Source organism: Moschus berezovskii, chromosome 22 (assembly GCF_049115385.1).
Source record: "Moschus berezovskii isolate FMDL1 chromosome 22, NW_MosBer_1.0, whole genome shotgun sequence".
Taxonomy (NCBI): Eukaryota; Metazoa; Chordata; class Mammalia; order Artiodactyla; family Moschidae; genus Moschus; species Moschus berezovskii.
Window position 1 is genome coordinate 17,071,976 of NC_142481.1, and position 24,200 is coordinate 17,096,175.

The window sequence follows — 24,200 nt, forward strand, 5'->3', positions numbered from 1 at the left end:
GGTTTAGAGCTTCATTGTTAGCTTAAGCCTGGCTGTAGGCTGGTTTCCTTCCACACCCACATCTGGTGAAAAGGGGAAGCGGGGCCGGGCTCTGACCACAACCTCAGCCAAGGAACTTCCAACAACAGGTGCAAAAGCAGAACACCCAGAGTCCCAGAAATCCCCAAGTGGGACTGGATAGGTGGGGCTGCCTTTGTGCTGGTAACTTCACATCTGGTTGATGACTCTAGAGGGAGATGCTTGGCTGCAGCAGGTTGGAGGACTCCTAATCTGGAGGAGATTGTGGTTAGGAGCTAAGGTAAGGTTGCTGGGCATTGGGTGGGAGTGTAGTGGGTGAGGATTGGGTCCTCCATGCCCACTGCCCCGCGACTGAAGTAGGTAGTACATAATACTTAAGGTTATTCTATGCCAGATGATGTTCTAAATGCTTTACTTTCAGTCATAGTTTTACTTCTCCACAGTTACCCTATGAGACAGGTTACTGTTATTATCCCATTTTACAGATGGGAAAAGAGGGCAGGAAGATGGCAGATAGGATATAAATCCACGCAATCTGGCTCTAGAGTCCTCGCTCTAGCCATCTCAATCAAGGCCTTATGGCCTCTCTGATAACCGGCCAGGAGTTGGACTAGGGGCTGGGGGTAGATTCTTGGCTTCTGAAGGGGACTGAGGATCCTATGCCTCCACATCCACTGCTTCCTTCTGCCCCGGGTTCCTGGCAAGTGCGGCAGAAACGCTGTGGCAGGAAGTCGTGTGGTCAGGGGCCCCCAGATTGCAGGCTCCGCCCGGATGGGGCCCCTACACCTCCTCCCGACTGCTGTGCTGCTCCTGGCCCAGGCGGCGCCTTGGGAGGCCTCTCAGCACTGTGGCCGCCTCGAGTACTGGAACCCTGACAACCGGTGCTGCGGCAGCTGCCTGCAGCGCTTTGGGCCACCCCCCTGCTCGGGTGAGGAGCGGGGGGACTGGGCGTTTTTTCGGGCGGAGTTAAAGGGTGATGAGGGCGGGGGGAAGGGGCGAGGTCTGTGTGCTATGGCCTGTGAGGCTTGCTTCGGGGTAGAGGCGGTGGGTTGTGCGTAGACAAGTGAGGATGGGGGCTAAGCCTGCGAAGAAGGGAGCTGTGTGGGTTAAGAGGGTCAAGGTGAAGGTGTGTGACCCATTAGGCGGGAACCGAGCAGTGAGGAAGAAGTGGGCGGGACAATTTAAGGGGCGGGCCTGGGTAGAGAGGGTTGCGAGGCTGCCTGAGATAGTGTGGGGCGGGGATAGAGGTGGACACGTCCGCTAATAGGTTGGGTGAGTACCGTGCAAGGGGCGGGGCCTGCTAGGATAGGGCATAGATAAAAGGGCGTAGCTAGCTCAGATAACAGCACGTGAGACTCTCTCCCACCAGACCTAGAGTTTTCGGAAAACTGCGGGTTGGATGATGCTGGCAATCACGTAATGCACCCCTTCCAAGACTGTCCTCCTGGACAGTGCAATCGCAACAGCGCGGAGCTATGTAGCCTTTGTGGCGGCGGAGCAACGGCACCCATTCCCTCGGGGAGCCGCGGCGGAACCGGGCGGCCCTGCCGAGAGGTACTGGTTAGGTTTCAGAGGGCCTGGGCAGGGGTGCAGCTTGAGGGGGCGGGGCGAGAACTGGAGGCGTGACTTGGGATCGGATGGGTGGGGTCTAATTAAGGGAAGAGGAGTAGCTTAACTGAAGAGGATAGGGATGGGGCCGTGGTATCTGGAGATGTCTTGCCTGAGTTAAAGGAGACGGGGGTTGCGGGGGCAGGGGCTGGATCAGGCGGGGATGTGGACCCATTGAGGGATGTAAGGATGAGAGGTTTGTGCTGAGGATTCAGAAGTAGGGCATGCCTCGCACTTTATTCCAACCCCTTGTTTTCCAGAAGCCTGTCCCTAACAAGGCGCCCTGCCCACTGACACCTGGAAAATTGAGCGTCCTTAGCTCCCAGGAGCCCAGCTCACCAGCGATTCCCAGTGTTTCGTGGACTTCTGAGCACAAAGCCCCTCAGCAAGCCTGGCCGAGTTTGAGTTTTGCCCTGTTCCTAGTGCTGGTTCTGCTCGTGACCTCAGCCATAATCCTGCTTGCCCTGCAAAGGCACCACCGTCGCTGCGACCACGGGAAAGCAATCCAACACCCGGATCCTAGCTTGGTTTGCAGCGACCTTGACACCCACACCCGCTTCTTGCACTCATCCTCTCAAGCCTCCCTGGAGACTTCAGAGGCAAGGGACTCATGGAAGGAGGTCTCTCTGCCTCCACTCCTAGGCAGCGGTTAGTTGAGGATACCCCAAGGATGGGGAGGTGGACTGGAAACTTGCACTCGCCCCCCTCACCTCTCACTCTGTCTCCCAGAGATGTCATGCCTGGAGTTGCAGCCCCTGTCTCGCCTCCTGGATGAGCTGGAGGTGTTGGAGGAGCTGATCCTGCTGCTGGATCCTGAGCCTGGGCCAGGTGGGAGGATGGCCTGTGGCACCACCCGACACCTGGCTGCAAGATACGGAATGCCAGCTGCCTGGTCCACTTTCACCTACTCACTGCGGCCCAGTCGCTCGCCTCTGAGGGCTCTGATTGAGATGGTGGTGGCGCGGGAGCCCTCTGCCTCTCTGGGGCAGCTTGGCACACACCTGGCCCAGATAGGGAGGGCAGATGCACTGCAGGTGCTGTCCAAACTTGGCTCACCAGGGGCTTGCCTGGCCTAGTATTCAATAAAGTTTCAATTGAAATAAGTGCTGCTGTCTCCCGGCCTCATTAAGAGCCCTCTTAAAACAGTATGAATTAGGAATTCCTGGCAACACAGTAGGTCCAACTCTGCATTTCCACTACAACGGGCCTGGGTTTGATTTCCTGTCAGGAAACTAGGATCTTGCATGCCGCTCCCCACCCCCAAAGCCTTAATTAGGCCAAAACCCAACAGACATCCTGATTCCCCTTCTAATCCCACCCCCACGGAATGGGCCAATCCCACCTCACAAACAAGAAGAGCTGTGGGTTACCTCTGGGCAACCAGGGTCCCCTCTGAGAAAAGGCCCTGCTCCCCCTGGGAGAGTTCATGTACAGAGACTTAGTTCGAATCTAACCCAGAATAGGTATTGAATTTAGCTCTGAGCCTTAAGAGACCCCACAATTCTAGTTCTGAACCATGCCCTCTTACCTACCTGTTCAGGCTGACGGGCTTCCCTGGCTCAGGATGGGTGTGGGGCACAGAGAAACAGGAAGTCCTACCTGTCCCTAGCACCAAACAAATGGAAGACCACCTCTCCAAACATTGACAGACTTTATTGTGGGGGGGTTCCCACCTGGGATCCCACCCCCTTAAATAAAAAAGTGCATAGAAAAGAAGGGATTTAGAAACTTTTGTACAATATCTACATCCTGGGCCCCCAAGGCAAGAAGGGGGCGATTGCTGGGTGGGCTGGAGGGGTGGAGGCAGGGCCCTCGCCACCTGCATGCCCACATCCACCCTGAACATGAGGGTGAGGGTGAGATGCTCTGGGAGGGACGAGGGAGCCCCCAAACTAGGGGCAAGATGGCAGCGGGGGGCGTGGCAGGCAGCCACTGCTTCAGTTAAGGAAGCGACGGCAGCGCTTGGCGCCACAGTTGCAGGGCAGCTTGTTGCTGGCATCCTCAATGGGGAACTTGTAGTCATAGGTGAGCTCCTCACCACGCAGGATGCGGCGCAGGGCGAAGATGACGATGTGCTTCTGGCCTTCCACATGGATGACTCGAGAGAAGCAATTGGGCTCACACGAGTGGTTGATGAAGCGGGCGGCATTGCCATGCATGGTGGCGTCCACCACGTCAAAGTCATCCATGCGGAACATGTAGCACCCAATGCCCTACAGGGACAGGGTGGGGATATCAGAGGCTCCGTTCCCATGGACCACCCTGTTTCAGCTGTCTCATTCCCATGGCCTGGCAGAGCCTACCTTCCCGTCATAGAACTTCTCCCGCTTGTCAGTCAGCACAGAGCGAATGACAATACCAGAGTACTCAATGACCATCTCGCCGGCATCGATGTTGCGCTTACAGAACAGGCCCCGCCCATGGATGGCAGATCTGCAGGGTAGGATGGGCAAGGGGGAGGTCAGGGGGACAGAACCAAGGCAGCCCTTGACCAGGGCACCTGCCTGTCCACCCAAGGGGCATCCTCCCCACAACCCCACGAACCTGTAGACACCCACAGCCTCTTTGGATGTCTTCTTGAGGTGGCGAAAGCGCATGGCCATGGGCAGCTCCAGACTGGTGGCACGTCTGGTGGGGGATGGCAGTGTCACACAGGCTGGTACCCAGAAATGACTTCTCTTGCCCTGATTACCCTCTTTTGGGCCCTTCCAGACCACCCCCAGCACCCTGGCCTGCCCCTCATACCTGGTTGACCTGAGCTGCACCTCGTCCTCTTCCTCGTCACAGGTGGCTCCCTCAGGAAGCACCCGGTGCTGGGAGGCCAGGAAGTTGAACATGTCAAAGGTGCACTTGCTGCAGGTGGGAGGGAGGAAAGGAGGGAGGTTCGTAGCCATTCTTTCAGGAAGATGCTACCCATCTATTCTTTGGCCTGGGCCTGCTGCTGGTGGGGCAGGAAGAATACTGCTACTATTGAAGACACAGCAAAAGGGAAGAAACGGGGTTCATTCTTCTGATGTGGTCTCCAGAAACACCTTCTGGAGTAGCCTAGTGTCTTCTCCTCAGACCTCAGTTTCCAATCTGTGCAGACTAAATTCCCACCCTTGAGAACTCTAGGCTACCCAGACCCAGGTGCCACACCCCAGACCTCTCACCGGAGATAGACCTCAGCACGGGCTGCCCCATGGGGATTCAGGGGTGGCTCCTCCTGGCCCTCTCCCTGCTGGTGGTAGCGGAACTTGTAGTGCTGGCAGCGCTGAGCCCCGGGCAGCTGCTCTGCCAGGAAGATGACAGCATCGTGGTGGATTCCCAGGAGCCTTGCCCCACTCATTCCTGGGGAGAGTCAACGGTGAGGACACACTGGTCATGTCGGAGGCCCATCCTGTCAACTGGGAGTGATCCCAGCTCCCAGCATCCCTGTGGACCCCCCTCAGTTACCACTGAAGGAGAGATGTCTGAGCCGGGCATGCCCTCGGGCCTCTTGCACCTTCTCAATCAGAGTTCTCCATGCCCCTGGGGAGAGGGCAGGGCCAGAGCTCTCACGATAATGTTCAAAGGAACATCTCCCCTCCCTGTCAACGCTATCCCCAACTCACCTTCCAAGCTCTCTGCCTCCACGCTGAACCCATCCTCACTGCTTATCTCGAAACGCAGGTGTGGGCCAGCCCGTTTAGGGGCCTGGTTCTCTTTGTCCTCTGGGGATGGAGGCTCTTCCTCGGAGCTTGAAGCCTCACCTGGTCCCAGGGAGCAGATCAGAGTTGGGGAGGGTCACCCTTCCTTGACTCAAACGTCCCTGGCTCCCCTCTGCCTTCCCTTCCTCCTCGGGTATAAGCACAGTTACTAGATTTAATGGCCTTCCTCTTGCAATATTTGCCCAATGAATCCTACAGAATGATCATTATTTCTTCTAAAGGGCCTACAGTCCCTTTTCTGTAGGATGTGTTCACAGCTCACTCAGTCTATCACAAATGCCCATCTGCTCCTCATTCTTCTGAATCCCACACAAAATGTAAAATACTGGAGAACTATTTTGCACATGTGTTTTTTTAAATGGGCTTCCCTGGTGGCTCAGTGGTAAAGAATCTGCCTGCCAAGCAGGAGATGCGTGTTAGATCCCTGGGTCGGGATGATCCTCTGGAGAAGGAAACGGCAACCCACTCCAGTATTCTTGTCTGGAAAATTCCATGGACACAGGAGCCTGCTGGAGTACAGTCCATGGGGTCGCAAAAGAGGTAGACATGACTTATTGACTAAACAACAATTTTTTTATGTACATCCCATTTCTGTAAAGATTACCAATATAGTATTATAAAAAGCCCATACTCACAGAATCAAGTATATGTACACTACGAGGGACTTCTCAAGGGCTAAAGAATTTAAAGCTAGAACAGCCAGGCCTAGCTAACATGGGTGATGTGGATATGAGAAAGAGGAGAGTCAAGGACAACTTCAGGTGTGGAGTCTAAACAGCTGGAAGGCTACAAAGGCCACTGACCGAGGAAGTAAAGGTAAGGGAGAAACGAGTTTGCAGTCAAAGTCCAGAACTCAGTTTAGGACACTGAGTCAGAGATCCCGCTTAGAACACCTCCCCTTTCAACTTGTGGCAGAGATGGCAGGCAGCAGGATACAGGAGCCTGGCTAGCGATTTGGGAGCTATCAGAATTAGAGATGGGATTTAGAGCCAGGAAGACAGACAAGAGCACTCAGGAGTAAGCGCAGATAGAGAAGTCAAGGCCAGGGTCCTGGGACACACCAAAGTTGACAGGCTAGAACAACGAGGCACAACCAGAGGTGAGGAGAGGGCTGGAAGCCAGGAAAGGACGCGCTTCAAGGAGGGAGGGATCCATGCACCAAATGATGCTACTGGCTCAAGCAGGATGTGAACTGAGGCCCGACCACTGTACCTAGGGTGAGTGGGATGGAGGCAAATGTTTTGAATGGAGCACATTTTAGGAGGCAGGACTCACATGGCCATACTTTCTTCCCACATAACTTCTTTGGGCCAACCTGCCCATATGCCCACCCTCTGCCCCCAAGCAAGACTAAACCTAACTCTTGCTGTGTGACCCACATCATCTCCAAGCCTCCAAGTGCCCCAGGGTCCTCCTCTGACTTCTGCCTTTCTTCACCCTCACTTCCACTCTGTTCCCTGAACACAACTACACAGACCAGTCTGTAGACAGAGGCCTCTCCCAGGTACACTCTCACTGGCTTCTTTCTCACAGCGCTCATTCTAAGCTGAAGTGCACTTGCTAATTACATGTTGGTTTCCTCTAGCAAAATGTGTCTGGTCCCTATGGGCAGGGACCTGTCTGTCACGGTCACTACCACCTCCTTATGCTGTCTCTGACCCCTGTAAGTAGACTTTCAGCTAAACAGTATCAGTCTACTTCATTCCACTTCCTTACTCAGCAGTTGAGCTCTACATAATGAGAAAATCCACACATCCCAACAGGACTGGGGCCACAAGAAATTCTGAGCCTTGGGCTGCTCAATTACCAGCTTATTTGGCTGGAGCCCACTCCCTCTCCCCCTGCCCTCCATGACCAACAGAGCACTGCCCTTCCAGCTTCACTGAGTCCATCAGCCAGAACTGCTCCAAGTGCCCCATCCTGCATCCTGATGTCTCATTATCTCTGCAAGTACAGGCATAACTCGGAGATATTGCGGGTTCGGTTCCGGACCACCGCATTAGGGTAAATACTGAAATAAAGCAAGTCAACAAATCTTTTGGGTTTCCCAGGGCATGTAAAAGTTATGTTTACACTACATAGTAGTCTCTTAAATGTGCAACAGCATTATGGCTAAAAAAACAACGTACATACCTTAATTATCGCTAAAATACGCTAACCATCATCTGAGCTTTCAGCAAGGTGTAATCTTCTTGCAATAGTAACAGCAAAGATCACTGATCACAGATCACCGTAACAGATAATGAAAAAGTTTGGAGTATTACGAAAATTACCAAAGTGTGATACAGAGACACAAAGTGAGCAAATACTGTTGGAAAATTGACGCTGATAAGACTTGCTCCATGCAGGGTTTCCACAAACCTTCAATTTGTAAAAAATGTGATAAAGTGAAGGGCAATAAAACGAGGTATGCCTGTACACCTTCCTTGTGTCCTTCCCTCTGTCTCAGGGGTCTCCAACTCAAACCTGACGGCCACACCTCCTCCCACCTCCTTTTCCATCCACGAGTCCCATTCAACTTCCTTCTTGCCTTTGCTTTCACAGCCCTCCCACAAAACCCCTGTAAGTCTGTCCCACTCTCCCCCCAACCCAAGCCTCTCAGCTGAGCTTTTGGGTGAGATGCCTGGGCTTTGTTCCAGCTTCCTCATCACCCACTGTTTTCAGTTTTGGACTCTGACACATCTTCCCCACCCTGTGCTACCTGCACAGAGAGTACACCTTTCCCAGATCGCACATGCATGGTGTCCTCTGCAGCAGCTGGGATAGCCGACTACTGCCTTCCCTGAGCCTCTGGACACCACTCTCTTCTGACTTCCCTACTGTTCTTGCCGTTCCTCTGGGTCTCAAGTGGGCTGAACCCTTTCTGAATGATCCCTAGAACCCCATCTTTGGCTTTACTAGGTACCTAACCCTTTGACCCTAGCACACGAGGTTCTGAAGCCCTTCCTTGACTTCTTGGGGACATTGGACAGGCATGTGTCTGTTTCTGCCACAGGCCACAAGCTCCTAAGGGTGATCTCTGCAACCCAAGGACTCCGCCTCAGGCTTGTATCCACATTGAGTGTGCAATGTGCAACACCCAGGGAGTGTTTAAAGTGGACCAATTGTGTATGTCAGTTACTCAGCTGAGACAAGAATGGGGGAGGGAGGCAGTGAGAGGGAGAGGCTGGTCTCTACCTGAGTAGTGGTGCCACTGGGACTCAAGCAGCAGGTCAGGGGGACCATCAGGGGCCCGGGGAGGACCACCTTCGGGAAGTGGCAGCAGAGGGGATCGGTCCTGGAGGGGCCTGTGAGAAGAGACCTGTCAGAAGGAGGAAAGGAAAGCGATACCAGAGCCTCCAGGGAAAGGAGGTTGGCCACTCACCTTGGGCTTTCCCCCGCAGTGGGCTCCCCAGGATCATCCAGGTCGAGAACTCCACGCACGGTGGGCGTTTTCATCCTCACTCGGCTGAAGCTGGGGTAGGGGCACCGTAAAAAGGCTGAGTGCCTTCCCCTGCCCACCTCGCTCCCGCTCCACAGCCTGGCCACACTCACTCACCCACTGCCACAAGGCCCTGGACCCTGGGGGGGGTCCTCCAAGGACTCTCCATCTTCATCCAGCCGGGGAGTCTTGCTTGGTGGAGGCGCTGGTGGAGAACGGCCAGAGAAGGTGGACACCCTTTTGACACGGATGGCCTGGCGGGGCGGGCTGGGGGGCCCACTGCTCAACACCAGCGTCAATGGAGGGGGGGGTGGGGGCGGGGCAGGGCGGACCACCCCTACCACTGGCAACACGCCCAGCAGGGGTCCTGGGGGCAGAGTCCAGGAAGTGGGGGCCGTGGGGGGCATGGGAGGCGGCAGAGGCGGTGGCTTCACTGGGGGTGAGACAGGTTCACCCTCCCCTGCCATCTTTACAAACACCTGCCCCAACTTGTTGACGAGGATGATCTTGGATGCGGCAGGTTTCGGGGGCTCAGGGGCAGGGCCCAGGCTCAATACCCGGACCCCTGGGGGTCCAGGGAGCCAGGCAAACGTCCGGGTGGGGTCAGCTGGGTTAGGGGGCAGGCCCTGAGGGGGCTGGCTGCCGTTGGCCAGGGGAGGTGCTGGGGGGAGGGGCTCCTCTCTGGGTCCAGCACCCCCCTCCCCAGGTCCCCCTAGGTTCTTCAACACAAAATCTACGATTTCTGACGGCAAGTCCTCGGGAGGTCGGGCCCTGTCCCCTGCAGCCCCGATGACCCCTGCCCGGCCTGCTCCTGGCCCTGAAGGAGGCGTCCCCTGGCCCCGAGGCTGCTGGACTGCTTCGGCCTCGCTGTCGGTGCCATCGTCCACTCCGTCCAGCTGTTCAATGCGGGGGGCTCCGGGGAGGGCACCGGGGGCCAAGGCAGGGCCAGACACCACAGTCACAGGGAAGTGGACGTAGCGGGGGGTGGGGCTGGCCTCCTCCTCTGAGCTGTCCCCCGGGCCCCCGTGGCTGCTCCCCCCAGGGCCCGCAGCCACGATCTCTTCCTGGAAGGGCTCAGTCCCCAGCAGGCTGGCCGCAAAGTCCAAGTCAGCAGCACTCAGTCCTGATACCACCTCCATGTCCTCAAAGTCTGGGCCCAGGTCTTCAGGGGGTGGTGGAGGAGACAGGGCCCGGCTTGGGGGAGCCAGCTCCCCTGAGGTAGGTGTGAGGGCTCTAACGACTGAGGTAGGAGGGGGCACCCTGAGCTGAGGAGAGGTTCTGAGAGGGGGAGAGGCCCGCCGTGAAGGTGGCAGCCTGGAAGCCAGAGGGCTGGGGCGACGGGAGCGTCTCGGGGGAGCTGGGAAGTCCGGGTCTCCCACCGTAGGGATGTGGTGGGTCAGAGAAGATGGACTTCCTGTAGAGGGAAGGGTCAGTGTCAGCCAGGAGTTCCTGCCTCACCCTGTCCCACCCCTCCCGAGGACTTCCAGGTACACACCAGGGGAGGGTAGGGGTCCAAAGGACACACCCCCCAAGGGCCTCCGGGATGGTGAGTAGTTGGGCACTTTGATTCGAGCCCCCGAGAAGGAGCGGGGGGCTGGAGGAGGGGCGCTGCTTGGATCCAGCCGAGGTGGGGGGTCCGGGTTCTGAACAGGTGGGTGGTGCTCAGGAGCTCTAAGGATAAGGGCATCTGTATCTGGCAGGGGGTCCACATGATCTGGGGGCTCTAGAGAGGCAAGAGAATGGCATTGTGGGTGGCGGGGGCTCCTTGTGAAAGCCTCTGCTCACACACCTTTCATTCTTTTGAGGCACCCACACCTTCTCCATCTAGCCCGTGACCTGGGCACAAGGTGCCTGTGTTCCCAGTCATGGCCCAGGTCTCAAAGCTCTCTGACTTCTGCAAAAGCTCCCCACACACCTGGCTCAGAGTCCCTCTGTGACCCCCCTCACCCATCCTTTGTCATTTCCTCACTTCCTGGATGCCTGCTGTGCTCTCCCAGATTCAGGCCCCACGCAGGGCACTGCCCTCCCTCCAGCACGGCCAGTCCTGCCACTTTCTTACTTGCATTGCACATCCCAGCCACATCAAACGCATCCACCCCATCCTGGCGCTCGTGGCGCCCCATTACCTGGCTCCACCCAATCCGTACAAGCTGATCTCTGCTGCCTCCTCCCAGCACTCCGGTGTTTCCAGCCAGGATGGCCATACCCCCGTTCCCCTCTCTCCATGCTGTTCTCCAACCCAGAACAAACACCTTGCCCACAAGCACAATCCACATCTCTCCCTCCTCCCACTGGGCCCACCAGGACCTCTCTACCAGTCCTTGAGCCCATTCTGTGCTTCCTGCTACCCGGCCCTAAGCGCTAGCATGGAGGAGAGGGTGTCAGTTTGGGAAATGAGCAGATCTAGGGTTGAATCCTGGCTCCACCACTATGCCCTTTCTGGGATGTACTAAGGAGCTTATCCCTTTCTCAAGGGGCTGTGGGGAGCGTAACACAAGCACGGAACCCCAAGTCAGGCAGTCATAAATGCTTCCTATGTTTGTCCAGAAGCTGCCATCCTCACAGGCAGTTAATGCGCACCTCTCGTTTCACTTCCTGGCATGAAGTTAAGCTTAAGCTACCGCCACTACAACAAACAGAACAATGGCAAACATCCTGGGCTTCCATTAGGGCACAGGAGAACAACGCTTGGTTGGCAGCTGTTTGCGGAGGGCAGCACTCAGGGAAGAAAATGAGTGAGCTCCAAGGCAGTACCTGAGGAAGGGGCAGGGCTGTGCACAATGGTCTGGTTCTCTTCTGCTGCCTCCAGGTGAACCGGCTCTTCCCTTGGCCCCCATGGCCGATACTCTAGGATCCGGCACCGATACCAGCAGCGCCGCCGAGCATCTACTGTGCTCCAGTACAGACGGGAGCACCTGTTGTGGGGAGGTGGGGGGGGCGTGTGTGGGACAAAAGGGTCAGGACAACTTGGGAAACAAGATCCAGCCCTGGAGGCCCCCAGCCCCACCAAGGCCCCTTGGGTTGCTCACTGGTAGCCAATGGGGAAGAGCCGTCCCTCACAGTCTGAGAGGTCAGAAAGAGTGCCCAAGGAGTCGATCCGGATGGAACCTATGGTACAGGTGGGTGGGAGAGGTCAGGAGAGTGGGCCTAGGCAGGGTCAAGAAGATGAGGGGAAAGAGCAAGCTGCTTACCAATGAGCACATTGATGGCATCAGGTTCAAGCCCCGTCAAGAACTTTCGCTTGAAATTGATGCCCTCAAAGTCCACGTAGACTCGGCGGAGGACATCAAAACCGTCAGGGTTCACGATCTCCTGGGAGGTGGGTGGCAAATGGGGTTGCTGGATTGGTGAGGGGGTGAGGGGGATGTGAGGGAAGGCTCGCTCCAGAGACTGGTCAGTCAAGGGGCTTGACTAAAGGACTGGGGGCAGAGGGTAAGGGAATAAGGAAGGGACACTAAGAGGCAGCTGGGTGAGGCCTGAGGGTCTACAGGGCTCCCTGAGAGGAAAAGGAGAGAGAGCAGTGGGGCACTGTGTCCCCAAGGTGAGGGCCCACCTTGCCATCCAACAGGTCTGTGTGCTTCTGGCAGAACACTTTCTTGTCATCCTGGAAGATGCAGTAGCTGGCCCGGGCACACATGAAGTGGAAATTGCTGAGGCAGGAGGAAAGGCAGCAGCCCACTGTAGCACCAGGCTTCAGGCAGAGTTCACAGCGCTATGGGCAGAAGGGGTTGCTAAGCAAGGAAGCCAGGGCCTGACACCCAGCATTGCTGTCCTCAAAGACTCCCTTGGGCCCCTACTGAGCCTAGCACCTCAAAGAACAATAGCACATTACCTCCCCACCAGTGGCACCCAGGCCCAGGCGCACATCAAAACAAGTGCAGACTCCTTGAAACAGCTGTAGCAGGAAGAAAACTAACGGGAGCTAAGGTTTCCCCACGCTGTCCTAACGTGGAGCCCGTGTGACTTCATTGAACCCTCACATGTGCCCGCGGTGGCAGGTCTCTCTCATCCTACTTCCTGAGGGTGAGCTGGTGGCACCCCACAGAGGGGGGATTCCCACGCAGTACCTCACCTCACAGGGATGGAGTAAGAGGTAAATGCCACACAAGCTTAGTAACAGGAGATCATCTAACTGTTAGTCTCCCAGGCTTCAGGCCCACATTAAGCCAGAGAGCACAAAGAAGAAAAGACTTGCTTTCGCTGCAGCACTAGAGTCCTGGACAGCCAAGAGAGGCGCTGAGGACGAGCTGTGGCGGAGACCGCGAGACCAGAGCTGTCTCCACTGGAGTTGGGCCCCACCCCAGCCCCCAAGAACTGCCCCCTCTCCAGGCCTGCGCCCTCACCATCTGCCTCCCCCGAGCCACAGCAGCATGCACGTTCTTGAGGGAGCCGTCGTTTTCTTCAAACACTTCGGCTGACCAAATGGCACAGTTGACGTGTGTCCACTCATTCTGCCCAATGTACAGGAGCCGACCCGCCTCCTGGGGGCACAGTTGTGGTGTGAGGGGAGGAGTCAGAGACCAGACCCCACAACCTGGGTCTTCATGCAGTAGCCCTCACCTTAGAGTCGGCATCCCCGTATTTGAGGCAGAGCGCACACTGACGGGGGTCCTCCAGGTGTGGGAAAGCAGCTGAATCCTTGCCCTGGAAAGCTAGAAGGGGTGTGGGAAGGACGGTCCAAGACTGAGGACCTGGAGCCTGGCCCACCAACTAGGCGATCGAGTTTCTAGACCCAACTGCCCAGTACCTGTTGAGGGATCGCCTGGAGGCTGCCCTGATTCTGGGGTCTCTGGTTCCTGCTGCCTCCACTGAGCATAGACGTGGTCCAGGGATGGGGGCAACACAGCATTGGGAAGGACTCCGCTGTGGACAGGCAGGGTCAGCCTCTGACACATCTATCAGAGGGGTGCTGGACTGGGGCCCACCCATAGAATCAACCTGATTACGCCATTGCCCCCTCTGTCTCTCTCTGTGTGGAACTTCTCTCAGCCTCCCAAACAAGTCAGACCCTCTCGTGCCACCTTTGCTGCATAAAATACTGTTCTCCATGCCCAGAGTAGGTCTCCTCCACTTCTCAACTTAGATGTCATTTCTCTGGGAAGCCTTAGGCCCGAGGCTCCTAGGCAGGCACCTCCTCTGGGCTCCCACAGTCCCTGGGCCTCCCCATCAAAGCCCTAACTGTCCAGGTTATCAGTGCCTGCCCAACCCCAAACATGGCTTGCCCACTGCTGTCCCCAACACCACCTTGCATAACGTACAACCCAAGTAAGAATTAACCACACAACATGAGTTCGTCTAGAACCACTAGGGACTCTCATCCTGGTCCCACCGCCCTCCAAAACCCTAACCCTGCTCCTTATCTATTCTCAGTCCAGCTGGACCCTGGATTCCCAGGTGCCCCTGCCTTTGCCCTCACTCCCTGGTTCCCCTCCTGCTACCAGCCTTGCTCACTTGGGCAGCCGGGTACTCCGTCGCCAGTACTTGGGGTCGTGGGCGTCGAACCAGCCGAACGCAGACTCTAGCAGCTGGGGAGTGGGTTAACAGGATGAGAAGAACTGTCTTCCCCAGGAGAGGTGGTGGGGGGCAGAAACCCATTCTCTCCTCCCCGCTACTGTGCAAGCCCCCCTCAGGGCAGCCCCCAGAGAGCTCACCTTCAGTAGGAGGCCCTTGGTCTGGCCTCCAGCCCGGCGCTCCAGCATCTCTCCTTCCTCACAGTGCCTCATCAGGATGCCCACCACATCCTCCATGAAGCTGTGCTGTAAGGGGGTTTGTCAGGACCTGAGCCCCCACCCCAATCCTCTCCCCCAGGCATGCAGCGGCTCCTCAGTGTCCCACTCACCACGGACTTGTAGTGGCCCTCCTCGAAGCGCCGGCTAACAGCGTGCAGATCACAGGGCCCTGGGTGCAACTGCTGTCCATCCTGCCCACACTGCAAAGAGGGGAAGTCAGCAGGGCTCGTGCTGGGCCGGGCCCCTCCCATCCAGTCATCTAGGCCCGCAGACCTGGGTGCACAGCAGCAGTGGGCCTGCCACCTTGGAGCTCAGCAGGCCCTGAAGCACCTGGCGCAGGCCCCCCTGCAGGGCCCCACTCAGGGCCTCTCGCCAGCGGGGGTGCGTGGCCCCAGCACACGGCCCACAGGTATACAGCACCGAGTCTGGCAGCCCCGAAAGGATCTCGTAGTCTTCATCTAGAACAGCCAGGGCAGGAAAGGGAAAAATGGCTTCAGTGACGTGGAAGTTCTCAGACCGCCCCAGGTCACTGAGAACATTTCGCTGTCCCGAGAGCCTGCGGCAAAGGGCAGGACAGGGCTGAGGCCACACCCCAGTCCGTCCACTCACCTGAGAGCCCCTCACACTTGGCGTGCACCCAGTGGTCACACTGTGCACACTGCATCATCTTGCTCTCGTAGTCATTGTCTTCGTAGCAGCGTGTGCAGATCGGGCAGTAGTTTCCTGGAGCAAGAAGAGGCAAGTCAGAGGGGCTGGTTCCATGAGCTGCCCTCAGCAGCCTGGCATGGAGGCCAGCCAGCCCATGACTGCTGCACAAGCTGCCCTGTCCTGCCCCACTTGGGTGTCTACCATGCTCCAAAGGCTGGCTAAGGATAAAGCTGCTCTCCTAACTCTGCAGCCTCAAAGCCTCACAATGCAGAGAGCCCTGCTAAACCTGCTGCTTGAGCCAAAAAGGAAGCCCAGGTCTTCAGAGAGCACAGCGGAGACTTAAGGTTCTAGGAGGTACTTCTGGGACCACCATGAGGGTGGGGCCCACGTCCTCAACTCCCACTGCCCTCAGAGGGGCCATGTCCCTCTCTTAAGTACTAGATGGGCTCCTACAGTAGAGTACTTTGAATGTAAAGAGAGGCTCCAGAGGCAGAAGAGAGTGGAGAAATACTAGCAGAGAGTATGTCTTCCAACTGCTTGTCTAGGAATCTGGCCCACTCCCCGGTGGCCCCCGGGGCCCCAGTCCCCTGCCAGGTCCCCACCTTTCTCAAAGAGCTGGGTGCACCTGGGGCAGAGGCTGTAATCTCCCGACCACTCGACGTCCCAGTTCTTGCCTGGAGTCGCCCCACAGCTCTTACAGCGCACGCAGGCTGAGCAGATCTGGCGGGGCAGGGCAATGTTAGGGGGAGAACCAGACACCAGGCTGGAGCAGTGCGAAGTGGGGAGGGGCAAAGGAGTGGCAGGAGACAGATGCGGAAGGATGGGTAAGGGGCACAGGTGTGCTGGAGCGGTGACGAGGAGGATGGAGAGAGAAAGCAGCAGGGCAGAAGAGAGATGAAGGGTGTAGGCTGGCAGAGCGAGACGGGAAGAGATGAGGCTACAGCAGGGGACTGTGAGAAGGGGCTACGGAATCCATGAGCCTGTAAAACCACTACATACAAATTCTGCACAGAAATCTTGTCTGTGTAAGAGGACCTCCACCCTCACACCCCCAAGAGCCCTGGCCTAGAGCAATCCTGGGGTGGTGGCGGCATTAATTAGAGCTCCAAAGCCAGGGGAGGGGGCCTCATCTCTTACCCAGTGGCGCCGTTTGCGTGTGGCCCGGGTTGGGTAGCTGGGCCCCAGACAGGCTGGGTGGTAAGCATGGCGGCAGCGCTCACACTCCAGGAGGTGCTGCAGGATATTGGAGAAAGACAGCAATGGCAAAACCTACTGGCTCAGAGACACCCCTCTCCATGCCGCCACTACCACGGCCCCTGTGCCCAAACCTTGGATCCCCGGCCTTTGCGTCCACAGACGTGGCAAAACTTGCAGCGGCGGCAGCACCAAGTGTCATGATGTTGGGGCAGGGGCCGCTCGGCCTCCTCCAGGCAGAATGGGTGGAAAGGGTCACAGCAGACCTGGCAGAACACCAGCTAGGAGTGGGGAGAGTGAACAATGGGCAGAGTGAGTGGCCAGGAGGCCAGGGAGGGTGACCCTGTTCAAAGGGCCCAAAAACCAGGCAGTCAGGGCTAATGGAGACTTGAGGGGGAAGGGATCCAACCTCATGCAGGCCTTTGCTGGCACACAGCAAGCACACCATGGGTGGTCCCCCTGGCACGGAGGTGAGTACGCTTAGGCCACCCATCAGCCACACGTTCTCCAGGTCACAATCCTCCTGAGAGAAGAGAAGATGCAAAATCAGGGAGCAGCCAGGAACACAGCAAGATCCAAACTTAAAGCCCAGGGTTCTCATTCGTAACCAACACATTTCTACCCACCACAGTCCCCACCACCCTATGCCATACCTTAAAATCCACACGAACCCGGTGCACACCATCTGGAGACTTTTGTTTTCCAGTCCAGCCATTGGGAAAAGAGGCAAAAGGGCCAGGGGCCAAAGCATCCTAGGGAGGGACAATGGTGCTAAGAGGGCTACAGCCCCACCCTTTACCAACTTTTCACTGCCCTCTCCCCAGCCTGCGCCACCCTGCCTTTTGCCTAGATCCTACTTGGCTTTCCAGAGAGATATGCCTGCTTTACCCACCCAGGGCCTGTCCTCTGGCATGGACACACTACAGCACTCAGGTGAGCCTGTGACCCTGACTTGCCAGGAAGCTCCTTGGGATGAAGCCACGCGTTACACAGGGCTCAGGTCCTTGGTGTGGGGCTATGCTGACCTTGTCCAGGCGCCGTCGGGCCTTGAGCTGCAACACCGGCTGCAAAGTGGGCTTGCGGGGCCGGCTCTGCTCCTCTGGCTCTGGCACTGGCAGCTCTGGGCAGGACACAGGAGTGGTGAGGGGCCCCCTCTTCTCTGCCCATCCCCCTCTGCTACCACCCCCATGTGATTTCCGGATCCCCTGGCCTTTAATGAGCCCAGGTCCATGAGGATGACATGAGCCTTGTTCAGTAACCTACTGAAAACCTCCCGCACCCGTTCTCCCTGCCCACTAAAACCACGCCCTTCTCTTCACTCGGTCACCCTCCTGGAGACTGACAAAGGATTGGGTTGGGGAGTCCTAACCCTTCCACACACAGGACTGATAGCGAAAGCAGCAGACAATTCATACCATTCTCCCGGGGGGTCCGACGCCGAGGAGCAGGGGGACCCCCAGGCTCTGAGTCATCTGAGTCCTCGAAGATATCATAGGAGGGTCGCTGTTTGACGCAGCGCCGGGCTGACTTGCGCTGCAGTAGGAAGGAGTCCTGCTCCTCGGGCCCCGGGGGGGCCACCACCTCCTCCCGGGGCCCCCCAGCTCCCGCCCCCCGGCGTGGGCCTGGAGGACCAGGGGAGGCCTCAGGAGATTCATCGGAATCCCAGGGCAACAGCGTCTTCACTATCGTACGGCCTGTGGGAACAGGGGACTTAGTAGGATCTGAGCTCAACCAGGAACATGGACACTAGGATGGAGAAAAGCCAGAAAAGAGCGGGGCAGAAGAGAACAAGTACGGGAGACACAAAAGTGCGCAATGGGAAAAACAACAAAGGTGGTGGACTGCAAAAATAAAGGCAGGAGAGCAGAGAAAGACATGGTTTCCTCCACACCACGCATCTCAGTAAGACTGTGTAAAGAAACGCTTCTCAAGCCTCGTTACCTTTTTTGGCCAGCCGTTCCATCTTCCGAGCCTCTATCTTGTCACACTTCCGGTATCTGGGGAGGGGAGCAGCACGTCACCAGGGTAGGGGACTGGTGGTCTGGGGGAAGAGAGGAAGCTCTCCACAAGGATGCCAATCCCACTGCTCTGCTGGGGCAGGAGGCCTGGGTGACTGACAACCATGGGTGGGAATGGAGCTTGCACCCCAGCTACTCACACACAGCACTGCTTCTTGGTGTTGGGACCCCCAAACTTGGGCTTGTCCAGGCAGTTGACACAGGTGCCACAGTCCTGCACACGCAGGCAGCCCCGACAGTGTCCACACCGTGCCATCCGCATCTTCTTGCCGTGATGGGAGGGCAGTGAGCGCCGGGGTGCATGTGGCAGGGTCCCTCCAGACCCCGCAGGCTCTGAGTCTCCCCCGGGCCCTGCTGACTCCACCTTTCCTGGCCGGGACCGGGATGGGACGCTCTCCGTCTCAGATGCTGATGACGTATCTAGTGCAGTGGAGAGGTGGCGATGGAGCCACAAAGCACAGCAGTTCTACCTCGGTCCCCCGGCCTCCCCAAGATCCCATTCAACTGGCCCCACTTTCCCATCATGCTCAGGCTCCAGGTTCTCCCAAGTCCGCTCTAAGACCTAGCACTCCAACCCACTTGCCACCTGACCCTAAGCACCCTACTCAGCTGCCATTCTCCCAGGTTCTTGATTCCTTCGCTTACCCCCAAATTTGACACAGCTGTCAAAACTTCCCCACAACACACCCGCCCCTACCCTCCGCGTTGAGGTCCTGCCGATCCCGGAGAGGGAGAGCGCTGAGGCGGGGGACGTCTTCGGGCACCATGGCCCGGGCCTGACCCAGGGCCACAGCAGCATGACGGCAGACATGTTTGATGCGGGGGCCTTGCACAGGGGACTCGGGGCCCTGGGGGAGGAGAAACCAGGAATACCTGTGGAGAGCTGCCCCTCATACTCCCTCTGCCAGTCTTCCCCAGAGGGCCTTCTTCCCACTCCATACCGATGGTCTCTCCCTCTTAGTTTCCACTGATTCATCTTCTGACTTGACAGAACCTCTATCTGGGATCTGCTTGACAGTCCCCACAACCTCCTCCATCTGCCCTCCAGGGCTGGGCTGGTGGAGGAATAAATAGGGTCAGAGGCTGGAGAGTGAGGACAAATGGGGCCAGGGAAGGAACCCAAGAAGCTGAGGGACAGGGGAAAGACTGGCTTGGAGGGTTCCTTGCAATGCTAGAAGGTGTCCCGAGAGACAGGAGGTAAAGGGACTGCAGAGAATTGAGCCTGAGTAACTTGGTACAGGGGCCTGGCCAAAGCACCATGCTCACCGGCATCAAAGACGCCACTTTCTGCTGCTGCTGCTGGTCAATCTTGATTAGCTGCACTTTGGCTCTCTTGAGGAGGCTGAACATTTTCTCCTCCACACCAGACAGTGGTAAGGACCCCAGGCCTGCGATCCGGGCCTTTTCCAGTGGTGGTGCCTGCTGTGGCGGTGGCTGCAGCTGTAACTGTGGCTGCAGTAGTGACTGCTGTGGTGGTAGTGCTGGGGGCAGCAGCTGGGTTTGCAAGGCCTGTAGGGGCTGCTGCATCTGAGCATGAGGCTGCTGCCCACTGCTTGGTGCTGGAGCCCCAGGGGAGGGCATCTCAGCCTTAATAGGAGTGGCGACCACAGGGGCAAATCGAGGCAAGCTGAGGTGGTTCGTGCGGCCCACTGCCCGCGGCTCAGGCTCAGCTGGAGAGTCATCGGCAGGAGGAGGCTCTGGCTCAGGGGCTTCAGGGGCCCCAAGAGGAGGAGTAGTAAGCACCGATTCGTAGATCTTCAGGTGGGCTTCACTCGGGGTAAACTGAGGGGCCCGAAGGAGCAGGGGCCTCCGGGAAGGAATGACAGGGGCAGGAAGTGGGGGTGGGGCCGGTGGAGGAGCAGGGGGAGGAGGGGGCAGTTCCCGGGTCAGTGAGGTCCAGCGAAATGTGGGTTCCCTTAGGATGGACCGTCTCTTCTCAGGGAGTGGGACTGGAGTAGATGGAGGAGTTGGGGCACGGGGTGGAGAGGGGGCTGGTGCTGGTTCCTGGGGGGCCAGTGGGGAAGTGGCAATGGGAGGCCGTAGGGTAGGTGAGACCTCCACCTTTGGGGGCTTGGGGGGGTCTTCATCCATAAATCGCCGGGGTGTCTTGATGACACGGGAAGAGCGGGCACTCACCACAGGCATAATAAACTGTCGGATGTTCTTCAGAAAGGTGGTACTTTTGGGGGCCACAGTGGGGCTGTCTTCCAGAGGGCCTCCTGTGGCGGTGCTGGGGACTGGAGTGGGAGGAGAGGTACCCTCTGGCCCTGCCCGAGCAGCTTCCCGCTCTGCCCGCTGGCTGGGAGTTAGGGGAGGCCGGCCCCTCTTTCGCGAGCATGTAGCTGGGACCACGGGAGGAGGAGACTCTTCCTGCTCCTCGGGGGCAGGAGGCGGCGGAGGGGATGGTGGGGGTGGAGGAGACACAGGTGGTGGGGGAGGGCAAAGTGGGGATGGAGGAGATGCTGAGGGGGGTGGCAGGGATGGAGGAGGTGGAGGGGCTGGAGGAGTCAGGGGTGGTGATGGCAGCTTTGCCTCTTCCTTTTCCTCGGCTAGCACCACTGCTGCCTCAGCTACAGCTCTCTCTTCCTCCTCATCTTCCTCTTCTTTCTCCTCCTCTCCCTCCTCCTCCAGCTTCTGCTCCTTTCTCCAGCAGGGGCCCTCTCCTTGCCCAGATCCAACTCTTCCCTGGGGGGCATCCTGCCAGCTTTCCTCATGCTGATCTTGACCCTGACCTGATTCAAGTCCCAAGGACAACTGTCCCATCTTCACTTTTTTGGCCTTTGAAACAAACTTGATCACGAGGGGGAGCCGGCCTCGGCCTCGGCCCCTGCCTCCACGGCCTCCTCGCCCAGACTGTCCTCCACGCTTGGGGGTCCCAGGTCCTGGGCCGGGCCCCTCCTTGCACTTCCAGCTGCCAGTTCGGTGTTTTACTGGAACAACAGGAGGTGGGGGCTCAGGTTTGGGGATTGTCACAGCTGCTTCTGCCACCACTACTGCTTGTTGCTTCTTCCTGCAGGGGCCTGCTGGCCGTCCTGGGGGCCGTCCCCGAGACCGGCGGGGGGTGGAGGACTCACATGCCCGGCTCCGGGGGGCTGGGGGTGCCTGGGCCCGCCGGAGAAGTTCAGTCAGTGCCTGCACCATCCGTTCTGTGCCCTCCTCACCCCGTTTCCGGGCAGGAGTCTTTGGGGGTGTAGGAGCCACATCTGCTAGGCGAGGAGGCGGAAGGGGGGTCGTCTTATGCTTGCGGCCCCGACCTCGGGGGGCTCGACCTAAAAGGAGAATAGGTGTGAGAAGGAGACGGGTCAAGCTGGCCCTGCAGACAGAGAAAGACTCCAGGAGTGCAGGGACTCTGACTTGTCTGCTTCCCCCATAGCCCAGCCTAGCTGGCGCTCTGACATAGAACACACTTGGTAACTGATGGAGACTCTAGAGCAGGGCAGAGCTGACACAAAAAGCAAGAGTAACATTCCTATAAAGCTACAGAGGTAGAGTTTCCCCGTCACTCACCTCGCTGGGATCGGAGCGCAGAGCGCAGGGAACTGGGGGCCACATCTTCATCTGAATGAAAACCCTGAAACTCCTGATTTAGGGGACCAGGGGTGGAGGGGAGAAACAGCAGTCAGTGCCAAAGCCCTTGTTTAGCCTGAGACTCAGGTATTGAGGAATATCCCCAGCTTCCCCCTTGACATACCCCTATTTACAAATGAACTAAAAAGACTGGAAAGTGAAGGGGAAAGATACACAATCTCTTCCCAGGAATGGAGACAGAATGTATTTTGGAATTGCATCCCCAGTTTCAGACCACACCAGCACAAGCCATCAGTGGTCCACTGGCTCAAAGGGAACAGAACAGGGTCTTCCTAAGTCAGGCAGTAGCCACTACCCTCATATTCTCTCGTCGTCCAACTCAGAAAAAAGTAGAACCTCTGTCTATACGCTCTCAAGCTGTTGTTTCTCTCTGAATGAAAAATGGTAATTGGGGCACCCGAGTGGGGTGTGCATGTGCATGTATTAACTACTTTATCATATTATGACCTGCCATGAGCCCTCAGGTGACTACAAACCGTCCTAAGCAATACAACCCACACCTTCGAGCCCTTTCTGAGAGATTGGTGATAAATCCTAAACTGAACTCAGACCTGCTAGAGTGCCCAGTCTCACCTACGTCCCATGTCTCTTCACCTCTGCCCGCAAGAGGAAGCCCTCCACCATTCTCCCCTCTCTCCACTTTAGTGGGAAAGAACTGGGGCACTGGTGAAATGTGATGTGTCGGAGCTTATGAGGCCGGGTGGGGCAGCTTGCAAGTCCACAGCCTAGGTCCACAGGCTAGCCTGCGTCCACTCAAGCCACGCTTCTGCTGTCAACCACCACTGGTTGGGCATGCAGTCCCATAGCCTCCTAGCCCAAATCTCTCCAGCCCTGGCTTTGCCAACTACCAAGAAGGATCAGTCCAGGACACTTTAGCAGGACCTGCTTCGAGCCGAGGTGCTCAGCGGCAGCTCAGGCTTCTCTATCCACTTTCAGAGGCCTCTTCCACCTACAGCTCCGCACAGCCTACCTCCTCCCCTGCCTATTTCCAGGGCCCTTTCCCTCCCCAAGAGCCCTGAAGACTCCGCTTCTCCACGCCACCCCCCGGGGCCACCCAGACCCCTGGAAGCCCCCTGCCTCCGCCCCGCCCGGCGCTGGGGACGCCTCCGACTGCCTCACCTCATCTTCGGACTCCCCGTCACTGCTCTCCTCCTCCAGCAGGCAGCCCCGGCTCGGGCCCCAGCCCCGGCCCCGACCCCGGCCCCGGCCCCGCTGAATGCGCGGGCCGGCCCACAGGCGGCGGAGCCGGCGCAGGCCCCGGTGGAGTCCCAGCAAACGGAGCAGGGCCGTGTCCTCCCCGGGCTCGGCTCCGCCCGGCCCCGCCGCGCCGCCGCCGCGCCGCAGAGCTACCCGCACTCTTTCGGCCCCGTTTCCCCGTACGCCGCGGCCCCCGCCCCCGCCGGAGCCCCGCGGCCGGCCCGGGAAGCGGCCCCGCGCGGAGCCAGGCCCGGGGCAACTGCCGCCGCCCGCCGCCGCCGCCATCTTGGCACCGTGAGAGGGGCCGGGGAGGCGGGGGGAGGGGTGGCCCGTACGCAGGGCCGGGGGGAGGGGAGCAGAGGAGGGGCGGGGCGGCTTAGGCTCACGACAACAACCAGCGCCGCCGCGGGGCCGACACGAGCCGGGGGCTGGGCCGGCCGCGCGGGGCACCACGGGAGCGGGAGTCCGAGGCCGGCCGGCTGGTCACCCTTAGACCGCACCTAAAGCGCCTAGACCTCGCGTCGCGGCGGGAGAGGGCGAGGCGCAAGGGCCTCCGGGAAATGTAGTTCGAGCTCCTCGCTCCTTCCGCCGCGAGCTAAGGCCGCGAGAACTGGGACTATGGGAGCCTGACCGGGCCCAGAAAGCCATCTTCCGGGCCGCCGGGAGATGTGGTTCTCGCCCCAGACTCCTCTCATTGTTCTTGTCGAGGCCAGCGGCCCGCTTGAACTACCACTTCCAGAATGCAGCGGGCCTGGGACCCTGGGACCCTCAGGGACACTGGGAGATGAAGTTCGCGACTGCAGGAGGCGTGGGCTGGGTAAGGGGCGGCGGCCTCAGTTTGGAGTTTGACCCGGCAGCCGCTTCGTACGGCGTGGAGGGAAGATACTGGAGGGTCTGCGACTTTTCGGCTCTTGTGCTCCGGAAAGGAGTCGGGTAGCTGAAAGCAGAGAATACTATGCGTTCTTGTCGAGCCCCGGGCTAGACGACCCAGACTTAGACTTGGCGCGCAGTTGCTTGCTGTGGACGAGACCTGGGTTCTCACAGCCTTTCCACACAGGGCTTGCTGCTAAATCTGTCTGGACACCACCGT

General features: G+C 58.3%; 2 protein-coding genes across 8 annotated transcripts; one reads left to right on the forward strand and one right to left on the reverse strand.

Annotated features, from left to right (window-relative positions):
* The first annotated feature begins 84 nt into the window (after window positions 1-84).
* Window positions 85-2,729, forward strand: IGFLR1 (IGF like family receptor 1). Of its 3 annotated transcripts, XM_055410930.2 has the most exons (5): window positions 85-298; window positions 724-946; window positions 1,388-1,572; window positions 1,887-2,274; window positions 2,356-2,729. In XM_055410930.2, exons 1-5 carry the CDS (start codon window positions 221-223, stop codon window positions 2,700-2,702), a joined length of 1,221 nt encoding a protein of 406 aa, XP_055266905.2. In that variant the 5' UTR covers window positions 85-220; the 3' UTR covers window positions 2,703-2,729. The 3 variants fall into 3 exon arrangements, with proteins under 3 accessions (XP_055266905.2, XP_088686866.1, XP_088686865.1); XM_088830740.1 differs by lacking the exon at window positions 724-946 and having other exon boundaries at window positions 134-298; XM_088830739.1 differs by lacking the exon at window positions 85-298 and having other exon boundaries at window positions 306-946.
* Window positions 2,730-3,260: 531 nt separating this feature from the next.
* KMT2B (lysine methyltransferase 2B) lies at window positions 3,261-23,633 on the reverse strand. 5 transcript variants are annotated; one of them, XM_088830713.1, is made up of 38 exons: window positions 23,033-23,621; window positions 21,833-21,905; window positions 21,400-21,594; window positions 19,592-21,255; window positions 19,267-19,380; window positions 19,023-19,173; window positions 18,466-18,745; window positions 18,249-18,304; window positions 17,723-18,001; window positions 17,333-17,427; window positions 16,961-17,059; window positions 16,717-16,830; window positions 16,442-16,588; window positions 16,251-16,346; window positions 15,716-15,833; window positions 15,075-15,188; window positions 14,739-14,923; window positions 14,576-14,665; window positions 14,388-14,492; window positions 14,188-14,261; window positions 13,484-13,599; window positions 13,297-13,388; window positions 13,080-13,217; window positions 12,290-12,448; window positions 11,928-12,048; window positions 11,766-11,844; window positions 11,491-11,651; window positions 10,232-10,459; window positions 8,854-10,150; window positions 8,680-8,769; window positions 8,493-8,602; window positions 5,220-5,357; window positions 5,062-5,136; window positions 4,779-4,956; window positions 4,372-4,479; window positions 4,171-4,254; window positions 3,930-4,059; window positions 3,261-3,839 (listed from the first exon to the last, which is right to left on the reverse strand). In XM_088830713.1, the coding sequence occupies exons 1-38, from the start codon at window positions 23,393-23,395 to the stop codon at window positions 3,564-3,566; spliced, it is 7,992 nt and encodes a 2,663-aa protein (XP_088686839.1). In that variant the 5' UTR covers window positions 23,396-23,621; the 3' UTR covers window positions 3,261-3,563. The 5 variants fall into 5 exon arrangements, with proteins under 5 accessions (XP_088686839.1, XP_055266727.2, XP_088686840.1 ...); XM_055410752.2 differs by having other exon boundaries at window positions 19,592-21,594; XM_088830716.1 differs by lacking the exons at window positions 3,261-3,839; window positions 3,930-4,059; window positions 4,171-4,254; ... (2 more) ...; window positions 5,062-5,136; window positions 5,220-5,357 and adding exons at window positions 7,269-7,326; window positions 7,449-7,531 and having other exon boundaries at window positions 19,592-21,594; window positions 23,033-23,632.
* Between the last annotated feature and the right edge of the window lie 567 nt (window positions 23,634-24,200).

Excerpts from the sequence above, each read along its gene's own strand:
- IGFLR1 (XM_055410930.2), top strand. The coding sequence starts at position 221 with ATGACTCTAGAGGGAGATGCTTGGCTGCAGCAGGTTGGAGGACTCCTA. Across the intron at positions 299-723 it reads GATTGTGGTTAGGAGCTAAG|TGCGGCAGAAACGCTGTGGC; the intron begins GTAAGGTTGCTG and ends GTTCCTGGCAAG. Across the intron at positions 947-1,387 it reads TGGGCCACCCCCCTGCTCGG|ACCTAGAGTTTTCGGAAAAC; the intron begins GTGAGGAGCGGG and ends CTCTCCCACCAG.
- KMT2B (XM_055410752.2), bottom strand. The coding sequence starts at position 23,395 with ATGGCGGCGGCGGCGGGCGGCGGCAGTTGCCCCGGGCCTGGCTCCGCG. Across the intron at positions 19,381-19,591 it reads AAGTGGCGTCTTTGATGCCG|CCCAGCCCTGGAGGGCAGAT; the intron begins GTGAGCATGGTG and ends TTCCTCCACCAG. Across the intron at positions 4,255-4,371 it reads GTGCAGCTCAGGTCAACCAG|ACGTGCCACCAGTCTGGAGC; the intron begins GTATGAGGGGCA and ends ATCCCCCACCAG.